The 16,715-nt window shown below is 39.3% G+C and overlaps 1 protein-coding gene across 1 annotated transcript in view; it reads right to left on the reverse strand.

Annotated features, from left to right (window-relative positions):
* Positions 1–437: 437 nt before the first annotated feature.
* ncapd3 (non-SMC condensin II complex, subunit D3) overlaps positions 438–16,715 on the reverse strand; it is a 50,637-nt gene continuing 34,359 nt past the window's right edge. Inside the window, exons 25-35 of the mRNA XM_028604304.1 lie at positions 16,321–16,458; positions 16,041–16,174; positions 15,584–15,792; positions 10,277–10,387; positions 8,956–9,123; positions 7,484–7,596; positions 6,182–6,240; positions 5,437–5,484; positions 3,106–3,168; positions 2,918–2,966; positions 438–711 (exon numbers count right to left, since the gene is read on the reverse strand). Coding sequence (XP_028460105.1) covers positions 642–711; positions 2,918–2,966; positions 3,106–3,168; positions 5,437–5,484; positions 6,182–6,240; positions 7,484–7,596; positions 8,956–9,123; positions 10,277–10,387; positions 15,584–15,792; positions 16,041–16,174; positions 16,321–16,458 — 1,162 coding nt within the window. The 3' untranslated portion in view covers positions 438–641. The remainder of the gene's footprint in view (positions 712–2,917; positions 2,967–3,105; positions 3,169–5,436; positions 5,485–6,181; positions 6,241–7,483; positions 7,597–8,955; positions 9,124–10,276; positions 10,388–15,583; positions 15,793–16,040; positions 16,175–16,320; positions 16,459–16,715) is intronic.

A 16,715-nucleotide genomic window follows, 5' to 3' on the forward strand; every position in this document is an offset into this window, starting at 1 on the left:
TAGGATGCAATGTGTTGAAGCACCACCTCCTCACAACAAAGCTTTCCTGTCCTTTTTAATCAGGCATTTGATAACTAACATACACGTTACTTTAAAAATGTAAATATCAGTGTCTTTTTGGATCTAAATTTGAATCTTCAGTAGTGTCCTCTGATGTAGTCTTTACTCTTCTGAAATGCAAGAGCATTTAGCAGATCTCAGGGCGTTAGGGGTTAAAGAGCTTGTAAAGAGGAGTTCCTGTCCTCTCAAGGTTTTTAGAGGACACTTTGCCCAGTTGTGGATGAGTTTAGAAACTCATCAGGAGTTATAGGGCAACATTTCCACTGAATCTCACCCAAGTCGTGGAGCTGAAAACTAAACATACAGTAGGAATAATATATTGGCAAAAAAGTACAGCAAATCTTGTTTTGACAACAAAGTGTACACGTGCAAGAATCTGGCCACAAAAATATTATTACCTTTATTACCAAAGAGATAAAAGACAAACGGTAACACAAACATATCAACAACGATTGAGAAAGATGACAAAGATGAGAGACTATCAATCAACATCACATAGATGGAAAAGAATATTTCAGGAGTAGTAAGAGTAGTTGTAATGAAGACAAAAACAGAAACAAAGACATGAAGCCGTTTGTTAACTAAACTTTGGATGGTTTTTTCTTCTTATGGAGAGGAGACTGCACGTTCCACTGCCTTAGTCCAGGAGCTCTGCAACACACACACACAAGAGAGCTTATTTACCTTTTCTGCAGAAAAACTCCTAAACACACCTTACACATGGAATATAAAACATCATATTAATGCAATGTAATTCTGGACAAGCGTCACCATTTAAATCAAGGTACAACAATACAAAAAAAAAAAATAATTAAAATTAAAATGTCTAATGTAAATCAGTCCCTCCAGAAAAACGCGATTATGCGATCGCATAATTCAATGCATAATCAGCCAAAGTCCGCATATTTATGCGGGGGCTGCATTTTTTCAAATACGCCGCACTTTCGCCACATAAATTGCCGAATTCCGCGCAAAATATGCGGGGCTTGCATGATTTCATAATCCCCGCATTTTCCTTGCAAAAAAGTTACATATATCTTAGCAGAAAGTTGAAAAATGTTGCGTTTACTTCACACAAGAGCAGCTATTTTCCCCTGTTGCCATGGGAACGTTATGAAGTGACGTAATTACGTGACGTGAACATCATTGAAAAGCAGGGTGTTGGGGGAGTAAAAATCCCTTTTTTTTTTTCATCAAACTGCAGTTTTTGCAAGTTCCCGCAATTTCATCGCATAAAATTGCATAAATATCCTGCATATTCCATTGCATTTTTTAAGAAAAAGTGCCGCATAATCAAGGATTTTTGCCCACAACAATCACAAAAAAACAAAAAGAAAATGTTGAAGGCAATGCAAATAAACATTTAATGTTGTCTTTTTCGTCAACGATGTTGTATGTTGATACACAGTCAGTGTGTAATGACGCCGGTGTTGTGTTGTCTTGTATTATCGTTAACGAATGTAACACTTCAGCAGATGTGTTCATTTCCATACAGGCTTAGTTTTGCAAAGTGGGCCGCCTATTTGAGCTGGATCCATATCTAAATACTTCATCAAGTGTTTGACAAAATCCAAAAATATGTATTTGTAGATCTCCCCCCTTTTATTTTTGAGGAATTGGTTGGAAAAGGGAATTTTCACACTGGGGCATCTGTATCTCGGTGGAATATTGAACAGCAACTTGGAATCCCTAGGGCTACATTTTTTAAGATATTTGCAACTTCACCATCTGTTAGCGGGGAGTTTTAGATCAAGTTCTTCAGCCCTAAATGCACCAGAATGTTTTAATAAAGTGTTGTTGAAATATGGAAAAGGTCATGAGGCTTCTGGGTATTATTCTATGCTTATGCAGAACCTGGGGGATGGAGCCTGGACAGCCCTTAAAAAAGACATGGGAAAGGGATCTGAGTATTACATTGGATGATGAAGAGTGGAACCGAATCTGTAGGATTATTAAAACTATGTCACGCAATGTGAGGGTGCGCCTCTTTCAGATTAAAATTATGCATCGCTTCTATTAGACTTCTATTGAACAAATTAACAACTGGATGTGCCAGAACTTTCTTAAGGTTATGATGCAAAAGAGGAACGATTAAAAGTCAGCGCTCAGCTTCAAACGACAATGTTAAAAACAACAGACAAAGCCAGAAATCTTGGTGTAGTCATGGACTCAGACCTGAATTTCAACATCCACATTAAGACAATTACAAAATCAGCCTATTACCACCTTAAAAATATATCAAGGGTTAAAGGACTTATGTCTCAGCAGGATTTGGAAAAACTTGTCCATGCTTTTATCTTTAGTAGACTTGACTACTGTAACGGTGCTAATTTGCATAATGGGAAAAAACGTTAAACAGCTCGCAAATGTATAGCCTTATTTTTTGAAAAGAGCCCTGTAATTTCCTAAAACTGCTGGTCACTGTAGTTGTAACTAACATTACTCAAACAAGAGGAAAAAGAGTAATTATTGGGGACTGTGTTAAGCAGCAGATTCATTCACATTTGGGGCTCAAGTGAGTATTTTGGGCAGGGTGTATGTGGGATTAAGAAAAAATAAACTACTGTGTGTGTGTGTGTGTGTGTTTGTGTGTGTGTGTTCATGGTAATAAAAGTGCATGTCACCTAGTGCAACAGTGTGGCTCATTGATGTGTTTTTAACAACAATGGAGCTCTATGGCACAGAGGAAGAACATACTGTATATCAGGTTGTGAAAAACACACAACTCTAGAGTACTAGTAGATACATTCATAGTTTTATTTTAAGGATGGCATCACAAATGTTTAATATACCATTTTAAACTACATTCAAGTGTTTGCAGAACTACAACTGTGACTGTGATTAAAAAAGCACTCACTGCTGCTCATTTGACCTCACATGAAGAACGCTGGGCTCCCCGACAAGACCTGTAAGTACACAGTAGACACAGATTCACGTAAACCTAAAATCACCTGTAAGCAAACGCAAACTTAAAACCTGTGTACCTCATAGTTTGACAGACTTTCTATAATTCTGGAGGAATTGATTTCTGACTTAAATACTTACTTGTTCCTCTGTCACTGAAGATTGCGCTGAATCCTTCATCAAAAGTTAAATTGACGTTGACACCTGGATTACAGGGAGGACAGATACGATATTCTCAATGAAGTAACACCACAAACATAACAAAATCTGCAACACATCAAGATTGAACTGAAATGTTAGATTTCGGTTTGTAAACAGATTAAACAAACGTGACGGCGTGTTAATCAGTGAGTTTTAGAGCTGTTGGTAGGTGTATTTTTCAACTTTGAACAGAACCAGGCTAGCGGTTTCCTCCTGCTTTATGCTAAGCTAGGATAACTATCTCTTGACTTTTAACACACAGACATGAGATTGATATCCATCTGAACATCTCCCTCTTGAAAAGAAAGTTAATAAATATGTATATTTCCCAAAATGTTGCAATGATTTACAAAAATGCACTTCAAGGGGGCTGTACTTGAAGTACTGAAGAAAAAGTGGGCTGGGGTTGCCTTTTCACAGTTCAGACTTTTTTATCCTATTTGTATACATTTCTTATCTTTTATATTTGTTGCACGTGTCCTTATTGCACCGTGGGTCAGAGAGAAACGTATTTTCAATTGCTCTGTATGTCTGGCACTAGGGTTGGGTATCGTTTTTTTTTTTTTTTTTTTTTGATTTTGGTGCTAAATTGATACTTTTAAAACGGTGCTGGTGCCTAAACGGTGCCTGAACCGGTACTTTTCAATAAAGTAAAAAAAAAAAAAAAAAAAAAAAAAAAAAAAAGTAGTAAACAACAGTCAGTGACTTGTTTATTGCTAAGGCCATGGTCAAAATTAAAGATTTAATAATAACGTCATAACTATAACAATAACTTATTTCACCAGTAAATTGCTGTTGAACCCCAGATGGGAAAAGGGTATTTTACAATTACTGTCAATGCACCACGAGGCTACCTGTTTTAGGTGAATCTGTGTTGTTTAATTCCGACAATGGCAGCTGCAAGTGAACGCACCGTCTGTGTTGTTTAATTCCGACCATATAAACATACTGTATATCTATGAATTGCGACAACGGCAGCTGCTGCGCTGCAGAGCAGACTGTTACATCCCGCTGTTGAAGTCCTCCACAGTGAAATACAGTCACACTTTACACTGTTTAACGTTAGCTGTCAGCATTTTAACCGTGATTAATCCAGCTGCTAGCTAAAGGTAGGCTAACGTTACATGCTGTCAGGTGTAGTGTAAAGTCAGGCACCGAAATGAGGCACCGAAACTTTCGTTGTTATTCGGTCTCTCTCGTTACTACCGTTTACGTCGGCACCGGTTCCCTATTGGCACCGAGTTTCGGTACCTAACCCTATCTAGCACGTATCGTAGAATGGACAATAAAGTTGACTTGACACTCAAGGCACTCCCATGCACTAAAATCAACGTGTGGCCCGGCTTTCAAAACAAAGAATAGAGAAGTTCGGATTACGACACACAGACAGGGAGTGGGACTCTGCTTCGGACGCAATCACTCCTACTTCTACCTAGCTACCGCTTCAACCCATCGACCAAACGATCAATGGGGAAAAATACTTCTCTTTAGATTTACTAAATCAGCCACAGAGCACAGAATGCACGCTTATCTGCATTGTGTGTCCACCAAAGCATTTTTTCTTCAGGCCAGCATATTTTTTTGGCATGATGCAGCAGCTTGACAAGGCACTAAGCGTCTATCCTGCGCTGAGCGCTGACTGTAATGTCTTGTAATGGTTTTTGTTTTCTGGTCACTGAGCGCTGATCAATACTTTACTTAAGTTAAATGCTGCACTTTTCACTTTTTACTCAGCTGTCCAATCACAGTGGAGGGGGAGGTGGGAAATCTTTTTAATTGCTGGCCAAATTGACCGGCGTGTCCATCTTTTCTCCCTATGTGCTTCAGCCTTCCATTTATCCAGAGCTTGTGCCAGCATTTTTACTTCCACTGATATTCAGTATCATAGCAACCAGATAATGCCAGCTGGACATTTCTTGTTTGTTTTTTGGTGTGAAAACTATTTTTTTATACAGCCTTATGAAAGTAACACCAGCTTTTGTTCAACCAAGGAGATTTGGTTGGACAAGAGCACATTGACCAACCGACCAGAAGGTGTCAGCCCTAGACGAAATACTGTCTGGAGTCTGCAGTATGGAAGTAGGACTAAGATAGATTTTTCAGTTAGGATTAGCAGTTGGTTTTTTAAAAACTGTTCCATAATTGAGTTCCATGGCTTGAACAAGACACTAACACAGCCAATGGTTGTGTGTTCAATTCCAACTGGGAGCATTTATGTGGATGACAGCATGCATGTGTTGAAGAGGTTCAGTGGGCGCTGTGGAATCGTACCTTTTGGTGTGCTGATGGCTCGGTCATTCACAGCTCCTTTGGGCATCACTGGAAAGTAAAAAGAAAAAGAAACGGCACACTGTTAGAATGAGACAGTAAACTCAAACACGCTGAAAGGGAGATTAAGCAAAGAATGTCCTAAGAAACTCAATTAAAATTCCAATATAATAATATTCTCTCTCAGAAGGTTGAATTCAATTTATTCAGGGAAATACAAAATTATTTTGAATAGGGAGACAAAGCAGGAAAATGACTCGCTAGATACATAAAACGCAGGGAATCAGCTTCCACTATTTCTGAAGTTAGTTCCAATTTTGTAGATGTTTTTACAGCAACTGTAGATATTAACAAGTAGGGATGTCCTGATCACAGTATCGGATCAGAGCATTGGCATTTTTTAACGGAACCCAGTTGTCTTCCCACCCACCCACTTTCATAAATTATGTATAAGAAGAAGAAGTAAAGATGTGTAAACACAAAATTGATATAATAACCTGTGATATTGCAAATATGTTAGCAAACCCATTAAAAAATTCCGCTGGATTAGAATGAGATGATGATGTTTAATTCAATTGATTTGGTTTTTGAAGTGAAAAGCACCTTTAAAATCACAGGAATGTTTGGTTTATTCTTTTTCTGACCTCTGACCTTTTAAATCCTGACTAAAGGTTACACCATTGCTGTACTCATGAAAGTTCAGTTTCTTTAAACATGTAAATTGTAGTTTTAACCTCCAGTGCCGTACCTGTTCGTTCCAGAGCGATTGACTGAACGTGTTCCTCCTGCCTGGATCTGGGCACATGCCTGATGGAACACAAACACACACACAGTTTGTTTTTTCCCATGCTCACTGATGCCATGTGCATGCATGAAATAAATAAAGAGAAACCAAAAGGAATCTTACAAAGTGGAAGTGGACTGGGCACCCTGGAGACTGAGTGTAGACGCCTATAACTGCAATGTCCCTGATTCAACTGTTGCATGTCATACTGCCTCTCTCTTCCAATGTTTCCTGTCTCTATCTGCACTATGAACTAGGGGTGTCACGATTCTTTAAATCCACAATTCAATTAGATTTTGGATTTTAAGGTCACTATTTGATTCGATTTAAACCTTTGTTTTCAGTCCTGACGGATACATTGTTGTTAGACTATGCAATTTTGATCATATAACCGTAAATATAGTGGTCATGAAGGGGGAACTTGTAAAGCTATGGAGACAAAACCGATTTTTGTATTATTTTATAATTGGGGTCAATGGGGATTGACTTCCTTTTGGAACCAGCTGCAATTTGTCACTCGATGAGCTGAAGTTTTTGGCACTTCCGCATTGGCTTCATTGTTAAGCACCAGAGGTTGCTGCTTGGTCTTGCTTTGTAAAGATTAACAGATTGTTGTTTTTATGACAACTGTCATTTACATAATTCTTTAAAAAGATAGGCTATAAGTTTCCAAGTGTGATATAACCGGCATATATTTGAGAGTTGTTAATGTTCCCAGTCAAATAGATTTGTTTATGATGCCTGTGAATATGTCCTACCATATTTGTCGTGTTGCCTGTGAGGGCATATGGTACCTCTAGGATAGCCTACAAACTGTACTGTTTGCATAACTCTCCAGTAAGGCAAAATATTACCACACCGGGGATTTCAGGGAAGCAGAAGGCCATGGTATTCCAAAAGTGCAGCAGCAGGCTATAACTAAGCTACGTTGCGCTATCTACACGTCGTTTTTTTTTTTTTTTTTTTAGATAAGAAATAAAAATGACTTAAAATTTTAATTTGTGACACCCCTACTATGAACTATCTGGCGTAGTCCTTTAACTTCCTTAGTATATCCAAGCTGAACTGTTCAACTACACCTGAATACAATACTGAAGTCCGATTCAGTTTGAGCAAAATGTAAATGCTTCAATCTGCAATTATGTAATGATTATTGTACACATGTAGTCACTAAAGAAAATGGATAATCAATGGTCATCAATCAAAGGACAACAAAAGCCTGCAGTGAATCCTTCGTATCGACCAGCTGCTGGGATGGGTACCTACCTGTCAGTGTGTACCAGCCTGGTAGACATGGGGTTTGGACGTGGCAGCTGTGGCGTGGCAAAGTTAAACGGGAGGAGGGGTCTGGACCTGATGGGCGAGCCCTGGACTGAACACTGAGGAAAGAGCAAAATCACCAGTTCACCTTTACTGACTGTGGGGAGCTCCGATACACTGGCCTACACTGGTTATTGTAAGAAAAGAAAATCAATAATTTTTAAACATAAAAATAATGCCTCCAGAAACAAAACTAAATAAATCACAATAGTGAATGTAATATTATCATGTATTGTATTTATTTTTTATTAAATCTAAAAAGGTGCTACAGTATATACGTCATTCAGAGTATGGGCCGGATTGCATGCCTTGCTCAAGAGCACATTGGCAGTGCCCAGGAGGTGAACTGGCATCTCTCCAACTACCAGTCCACACTCAGTACTTCGGTCTGTACGGGGACTTGAACCAGCAACCCTCCAGTTCCCAACCCAACTCCCTAAGGAACTGAGCTACTACCACCCTTAATTTGTATTAAAGTGCTCATATTATGCTTTTTGGCTTTTCCCCTTTCCTTTATTGTGTTATATATCTTTTTTTGTTCGTGTTATAGGTTTACAAAGTGAAAAAGCCCAAAGTCCCCCCCAAAGGGACTTACCATCTCCAACAGAAAACACTGTTCACAAACTGCTCCAAACAGCTCTATTGTAGTCCAGCCTTTACTTCAGAGACAAACGTGGTCACTTTGGAACACACGTTATAATGCTCGCCTAGCTGCTAGTGCCCTCATACTCTGCTTCTGACTGGCTAGTAGTCCTTACCTAGGTACTGTCAGGGCAAGCCCTCATACTCTGCTTCTGACAAGCTAGCAGTACTTACTGAGCATGTGTGACTCCAACAAAGATGGAACAGAAGTGAGATGTCTCGCTCACACAGGGTGAAAAGAGGAGCTGCAGCAATGTGCAGTACAAAAAAAATATGTTTTTTGAAAATTAAAACACATAAACCTATTGTGGTACAACCTCTAAATAAAATTATGAACCTGAAATTGAGCATAATGTGAGCACTTTAAATTAATCTTTAATGCAGTTTTTTGTACTTCTGCAATACATTTTCATATTTGAGATAAAGAAGTTTACCTAGCCCTACGTTCTTTGTACTTCTGACTCAAATGGTTAGACTGGTACCTTTTAAAAATCTTGTATTATGTTTTGTCAAATGAAATTGGAGGTCTCACCAGTCGATAAAAGCTAGTCCATATCTTACCCATGTCTAAATGGGCCAGATCTGGAATCAAAATCCTGGGTCCTTTTATTAAATTAAGAGTGAGTATAATCTTGGTCAAGAGGATTTTTGGTTTTCATTATTTTTTCCATACTTATCTAGACCTGGAAATTGCTAAAAATCAAACTCCATACTTTTCCATACTGCATAGGAACCCTGTATTATAAATACACATTTTGTATGTAGTGTGAACTGACCTGTGTAGTTGGAGCCCTGGAGTCTCCTGTCAAGCTACAGTTGTCCATCTGCTTCTCCATCTCTTTCTCCTTCTCAGCCATCTTCAGAGCAAATTCCACCTCAACTGCCAGCTGCTCATCGCCAGGGAAAAAGTCCTTGACCTTGTTATGGTAGTCTTGCATGGTCACCTGATGGGAACAATGGCATCAGGGAGTTTAGTTCCATTATCTTCATTGTGACTATAATTGCCACTGTTCATCACACCCCCAACCGACACCGTCAGACACCGCCCACCTAGAGCCTGGCCCTGGGTCTGTCCTAGGTTTCTCCCTAAAAAGGAAGTTTTTCCTCGCCACACTAAATGCTTTCTCTTGTGGAAATTACTGGAATTGTTGGGTCTTTGTAAATTATAGAGTGTGGTCTAGACCTACTCTCTGTAAAGTGTCTCAAGATAACTCTTTTTATGATTTGATACTATAAATAAAACAAAATTGATTAAGCTTTTGAATTAAGATGCTTTATTTTAGGCTACAAAAAGTGCATGCAGGTGAAAATTCAACCATGCTGTTTTGTCGGGATTAAGCTATAAGCAGAAGTAAACTCCGCTAGCTGCTTGGCTAATGTTTACAGTGTAAAGTGCAATGGCAAAACACTGAAGCAGTAATGTGTCCACCTCAGCTGAGAAGTGAGAAATGTCCTTCCCCACCGTGTATTATACTAAATATTACCTGTAGATATCACAAGTACTCAAGCATAGAAATAATTCATAATAATCGGACACACAAAAGAAATTCCCTAATATATTTAATAGACGGTCAAAGATAAGTTTTTTTTTCCATAATCTCTTGAATGTAGGCTAGAAGACAGCCAATGATAACTAAACAACGATTATTGTGTTCACTATATTTCACATCATATGACATATGTACTCCAGTAACTTTCACCAGCAAAAAATGTAATAAATAAAACCTGTGATGATGATGTCATCACCGCGGCAGTGTCACGTCACCGCCGGTAATGCGGTTATGTCACAGCCCTAAATAGAAGTAAAAAATCCTTTGTTCTCTGTGCAATAACACTGCTTAATTTGCGCATGTAATTTTTGAATTTTCTAGAGATATGCTGCTGTAGTATTGTGTAAAATTGTGCTTGTATATTGTATGTACAGGAAACATGTTTTTGTATTGTTGTCTTTTTGTTTATTTGTACATTCTGTATGTTTGTCTTGCACTCCTGACTACAGATCAAGTTTCCCATCTGGTATAATAATATGACTAAACAGAACTGTATTAATCAAATGAATATGCAGAAAGCATCCACATGTCCATGATGTGGTCTTACCTGAAGGTAGGACATGAGGTCTCTGAGCACAGGAGAGCGTTTCTGCTCCAGCAGGCTCTTCAGACTGATGATAAGAGGAACTGTGTTCTCTATGAAGGCCTTCTTCTGGACCTGTGGATTAGAGCAGTTAGCTTAATTAGTATTGATAGCAGACCAATTAGCAAGCAAGCGAGCAAGCTAACCTTAGCCACCAGCTAAAACCACAATATCACCATATATTTCACATGTCACAAAGGGGTGTGTTGTAACGTTACTCAAGAGACTTCGCGGGTGCCGGTGGCTGGCTGAAATTCCGTGGCGGGGGAGATATCCAATGGCCAATGTTGTGCAGTAGATCTCCCCGCCTCTCGGAAATCTCTCCCCCTTCACTTTTTTGTAATCCTAACTAGTTGTTTTGGTGGACAAGTTACCTTTTGTCGGCTAAATTTAACTGTAAAGACAGCTAAACGTGAACATTAAAATGTCAGCATCGTTAGCACCCAGCGCTGGAGTTTGTGTTGGCTGGGATTCGGATTGCTGTAATGATACTGGCTGGGTGCTAGCTGGGTGCTAGCTGGCTGGGGGCTAACGTTAACTATGTGTCCCCAGGCCGTTGTCTGCTCTAATCCCATAAACTGGATCGATCGATAAGGAAATGTATCAATGAATCAGGTCTCTGCTGTAATACTATGCTGCAAAGTGGCGTGTCATTAGTGAAAAAATGATGCATGTGGCAGAAAAAAAAGCTGTATTACGAGTACAATTCTGTAAAATTGTATGATTTACAATTATTCTCGAACGTATCATATTGTGTATATTGTGTTTTTACGTAAGTTAGAGTAACTAGTAGGGGTCTGAATCTTTACTGGTCTCACGATTCAATGTCGATTATCCTGTGAACAAATTGATTCAATATCCGAATGTGTCACCTCCTCAATATTATTATTATTATTTATTAATTGCTACACATGGTTTTCATCAACACATTCAAGCAGTCAGATACATCTATCCATCCATCCATCTATATCTATAGATATAGATAGATAGATAGATAGATAGATAGATATGAACTCCCCTTTTTATTGTATCTGCCCTTAAAAAATGATTATGGTCTGTTACTGCACCGATGCAGAATCATCCACGTCCGTATAGGGCTGGGCGATATGGAGAAAATCAGATATCACGATAGTCTTGATCAAACACCTCGATATCGATATTGCGCCGATATTCTAGGGTTGACAATGGTGCTCTAACGAAATATCTTCAAACTTATATTTTAGATAAATAATCACCAGCAATGTGGACATACTATCTAAGTGGGGAAAAAGCAAATGATAGAAGAGCTATAACAGTCTGGTAAGTTCAGAAAAGTACAGCACTTTACTGTAATGCAGCCTTTAAAACCAGGAAATGACAACACGTATGTCATATCACGATATCCAAAATCTAAGACAATATCTAGTCTCACATCACCATATCGATATAATATCAATACATTGCCCAGCCCTACGTCCGTATCGTAGTGCATCAACAACCCTGTCAGTACCTGGTCAGTACCCGATCCGTTCCACCTGCACAATCCGTTCCGCGCAAGATGTTCACGCATGCGCTGTGGTACGAGGAGTTACGACACTACCCAATCTGCTCCCAGCTAACGTTAGTTTAGCTAATAGCTAATTCGGCGGACCGCTAGGTGATTATAGCGGTCTGCCGTTAGCCTCCACCAGGAAGCTAACGTTAGTTTAGCTAACGGTTAATTTGGCTAACCGCTAGCTGATTGTAGCGGTCTGCCGTTAGCCTCCACAGTTAACCTAACGTTAGTTTAGCTAACAGCTAATTCGGCTAACCGCTAGCTGAGACAGCATTTAACTTTAAAATACCCTCAAAATAAAACTTGAAAATAAACATTAACATATATAACAACTGTTACGTCAGTTCTACTTTACTTGTGCTCATTTAAAATACAATCACTCAATACTTGTCTTTATTGTTATTACTGTAAAGTCTTAAAGGGGTGATAGAATGATTATATAGGGTATTTTACACTGTTCCTTAAGGTCTCCTAATGGGGTATGTAACATTGGTTGGGCTGAAAATTGCCCGAATGCTATTTTATTAGGCCCTTAACTACCCTGTGAATATGGCTCTATTTGGAACAAGAGCTTTTCTTCCAAATATGGTATGCTCATGAATATTCAGAATGAGCTATGCGCTGATTGGTTTGAGCAAACTACATAGAAACACATGGGAGACTCGACAGCAGGTCTCATTGCAAAGTTATACATTGTTTGTCGGGCTATTACGTTATTAAATTCACTTCTGAGACTTTTTTAAGCGAGAAATCAACTATATAAAGCTCAAATATGGGACATTTTACAAAAATTGATGGCTTATTGCAAATTTGGTAAGACTGTGCTCCCCTCTTCCTGCTAGCTAAATGGCCCGTGTGTGAGAGTGATAGCGCGGTCAGCGAGCTTGTTACACCAGCAATCTCTTACAACAGTTCCAGTTAATCTTGGCTGGCTGTCAGCATAACTAGCTATATTTACAGTTAGAATTTTGTCACGCCACTTATACAACATATCTCTAAAGGTCTTATAAAGCTAACAACGGTGTCCGATTTCAAGTTAATGAATTTCTGTGAACAGTGGGGGTTTTGTTATCTATGACTGTCCCTTCAATCCTAGCTATGTGTAGCTAGCTACAAATCACGGATAGTTAGCTTCATTTTTGGCGTAATTTCTGTATATTTACAGTTTGAATTTCATCACGCCACTTATACAAGATCTCCCTAAAGGTCTTATAAAGCTAACAACGGTGTCCGATTTCAAGTTAATGAATTTTTGTAAACAGTGGGGGTTTAGTTAGCTATGACTGATCCTTCAATCCTAGCTATGTGTAGCTAGCTACAAATCACGGATAGTTAGCTTCATTTTTGGCGTAATTCCCGTATATTTACAGTTTGAATTTCATCACGCCACTTATACAAGATCTCCCTAAATGTCTTATAAAGCTAACAACGGTGTCCGATTTCAAATTGATGAATTTTTGTGAACAGTGGGGGTTTCGTTAGTTATGACTGTGCCTTCAATCCTAGCTATGTGTAGCTAGCTACAAATCACGGATAGTTAGCTTCATTTCTGGCGTAATTTCTGTATATTTACAGTTTGAATTTCATCACGCCACTTATACAAGATCTCCCTAAATGTCTTATAAAGCTAACACGGTGTCCGATTTCAAGTTAATGAATATTTGTGAATTTCAGAGGAATTATAGGAGGAGCTAGCTCTCATTGATAGAGCTACATCCAGCCGCAGGCTCTATCAATGAGACTCTCGGACAAGCGGCGTTTATTTCCCCAATCGTTTGTTTAAATAATTCAACACATTATAATTACACACATTAAAAGATTAACTGGAACCTGTGGTAAAAGATTGCTGGCGTAACAAGCTCGCTGACCGTGCTCTCACTCACACACACTGGGCATTTAGCTAGCAGAGGGGAGCTGCAGGCCCTGGAGCTCTGTCAGAGCACCAGCGTTTAGTAGTCCATTATCCTAAAACCGGTGACTTTGAGCGGGTATGGAGTGCGATTTGCAATTAGCCATCCATTTTCGTAAAACGGCCCATATTTGAGCCTTACATAGTTGATTTCTCGCATAAAAAAGTTTCGGAAGTGAATTTTGTAATGGAATAGCAGAGATCTGCGCGACCTAGATTCAGAAGACTACCTGATCTCAGGTCAGTTGTGTAGTCTATGTAAATGTTGGGGCGTGACCGTTCTCTTTATACACCCATGGGCTGACAAAGGTTCCGGTTTTTGGGAGGTTGACGTCAACTTCCAGCTTTGTTGGGATTCGCCAGTTTTCAGCGGCAGTTTCAAAATATGAAATTTTCATAGTAAAGGGGTGTCAGTGGGACTTTGAGCTTCTATGTATGTCCTATTTACCCACCGAACTGTCGTTATTCAACTATGACAGGGTAAAATCGGTTTTGCATTCTATCACACCTTTAATTTAGCTGTAGCCTGCTTTTCCCATTATGTTTGACTTAAGGTTATTTTTAGACTGAATCTAGCTGTCCGTTCTGCCTGCAGGATCCGTTCTGCGCATGCGTTATTTTAGACTGAATCTAGCTGTCGGCTAGCGGTTAGCCGAATTAGCTGTTAGCTATCCCGGTGGAGGCTAGCGTGGAACAGATCGGGCAGGTGGTAAAACAGTATTATCATCTGCGCATACGTCATGGCATACGTGAACATCTTGCACATGCGCAGATCGGATCGTGCACTGACCTATGGTACTGACACACCCCTAGTAACTAGAGGGGTCAAAGGTTATATGACGCCACTGACTGGCAACCAAACGAAACGTTCCAGGACATTGAAATAAAATTACAGATTTCTCTGGGGTCTGAACATTGTTGAAAACATTTGGGATAATGTAGTACAAAACTCAACAAAATATATAACATACTGTAGATTTAGTTGTTTTTAGACATTTAAATAGCAGAAATGTTAATTATTTTACCTTAAGATAGAATACAATTTCAGTTACACTTTTGATAAGAGGACACATGTTTAAGCAGTTTATATAAATAAAGGAATATTTTCAATCATTTTTGTGCAGCTCATTCTGTTAAAAAAATCCTGAGAAAATCTTTCTTTGAACTTAAAATCGTGAATCGTAACAAAAATCGTAAGTTGACTGCCGTAAATGACGTCCTTGCTATCTAACCAAGAGCTATATGTAGGGTTAATATTAGTTTGGTCTCTCTGCGTTCGGTGGGCAGACCGGTCCAGACGTGCTAATGTTAACTTTGCACAGGGGCTTCAGGTGGAGGGAGGTAGAGTGCTTCTAGCAAAAGAGGAGACACGTGACTCCTGGTATCTCCAAAGTTGTATTACTCAAATGTTGTGTGATCTTAGCTGGCTCGCTAACATTAGCTACCGGTACGCCTACATTCACACCTAGTTTTTTTGTTTTAAAAGATGTGGAGAGTGTGTGAGCCTAGCAGCAGGTCCGACTACTGAAGGGCTGTGTGCCGTCACCAAGGCTAAGCTAGCTGTGGCTGGATGGTCAGTAAATCCCCCCAAATTGTAAGTTGGCTGCTTGTTTTCTATTTCAACACGTGTTATATAGAGAAGATGTTATGTGTGGGTGTGGAGGATTTGAAGTTGTAGTAGGCACCTTTGACGTAGCTGAGCTAAGAAATGAAAGTAGAGTAACGAGTCATGTAATGCTACTTTTGCTGCTAAGTAATTATGGTAAAGGGATAAAATAAAAAAATGTATAAGTAATTGATTACAAGTAACTTGGCCAACATTGCTTACCTGCGACACCACCTTCTTCTGCGCGGCCTGCAGGACAACCTTAGCCATAGTGGCCATGTTCTCCTCCTCAGGTTCCTCCCCTGAAGCGCCCCCTGCTGGAGTAGATATGGCCTGCAGCTTCATCTCCTTCAGACTCAAGATGTTGAAGGTCTCTGATAAAATTTCAGCCCCATCTGCATCCAAAGGAAGCTCCGCGTCTGCAAAGCATGCTGGGATAGGAAAAGAGGTTACAAGTTTTTTTTTCTAGGAGCAAATTGGTGGTCGTTAATAGTCTAGAATTCACAAAGAAAATGGGTTAAACTGTTAAATTCTTTTTTTAATTTTTATCACTTCAAAAAAATCATCACCAAAGAAAGAAAAACATTTAGACCACACAGAACTGGAAAAGGAATTGGTGGTTTTATGCATGAGAAGCTTTCTAGCTTTGGTTTACTTCTCAATCTACACACATATTCACCTAGAATGGTCTGGTTGATCTTGATGCTGATGTTGAAGCGCTGGGTGTCCGTGAAGTGCTCCAAAAGAAAGCGGTAGATCCGAAAACGCTTCTCGCGGTGCTGAGCTCCTTTCAGGGAAAACTGAGCCTTTTCTCTACATAGATTTAAAAAAATAAGCAAAAAAAAAAAAAAAAAAAAAAAAAAATAATACATACAAAGAGTGTCATCTGGGAAAATAATCAAAGCAAAATGAAGTCAATTTTGAACTGGATGACAAACAATATCCACACAGCTTCCTACCTCTCACTTTGAGGGAACTTGTTGTAGGACTTGTGTTTGTTGTAGGAGTTGAAGTGAAAGATACACTCGATGAAGTGCTGGCTGAACATTTCGGAGTTCTTCTTCAGCAGCAGGTGGACCAGGCAGTATTCACACAGACTGGGACAGGAAACAGGAGGCACTTAGGTTTGATATTATGGTGGATTTCTGTAGTTGCTCAGAGCAATATTAGATCAGAGCTCTGTGTGTTTGCTCATTTGTTCATGTGCAATGCCTGTGGAAATCACAGTATGCACTGCAGATAACACGGAGAATATATGTGTACTATATTCTTTTTCTTGGACATTACAATGGTAAAAACGGTCACTGTGCTTGTTGTACATTCTACCTAGACCCCAAAAAATAAATACACATAT

Source organism: Perca flavescens, chromosome 17 (assembly GCF_004354835.1).
Source record: "Perca flavescens isolate YP-PL-M2 chromosome 17, PFLA_1.0, whole genome shotgun sequence".
NCBI classification, from domain to species: domain Eukaryota; kingdom Metazoa; phylum Chordata; class Actinopteri; order Perciformes; family Percidae; genus Perca; species Perca flavescens.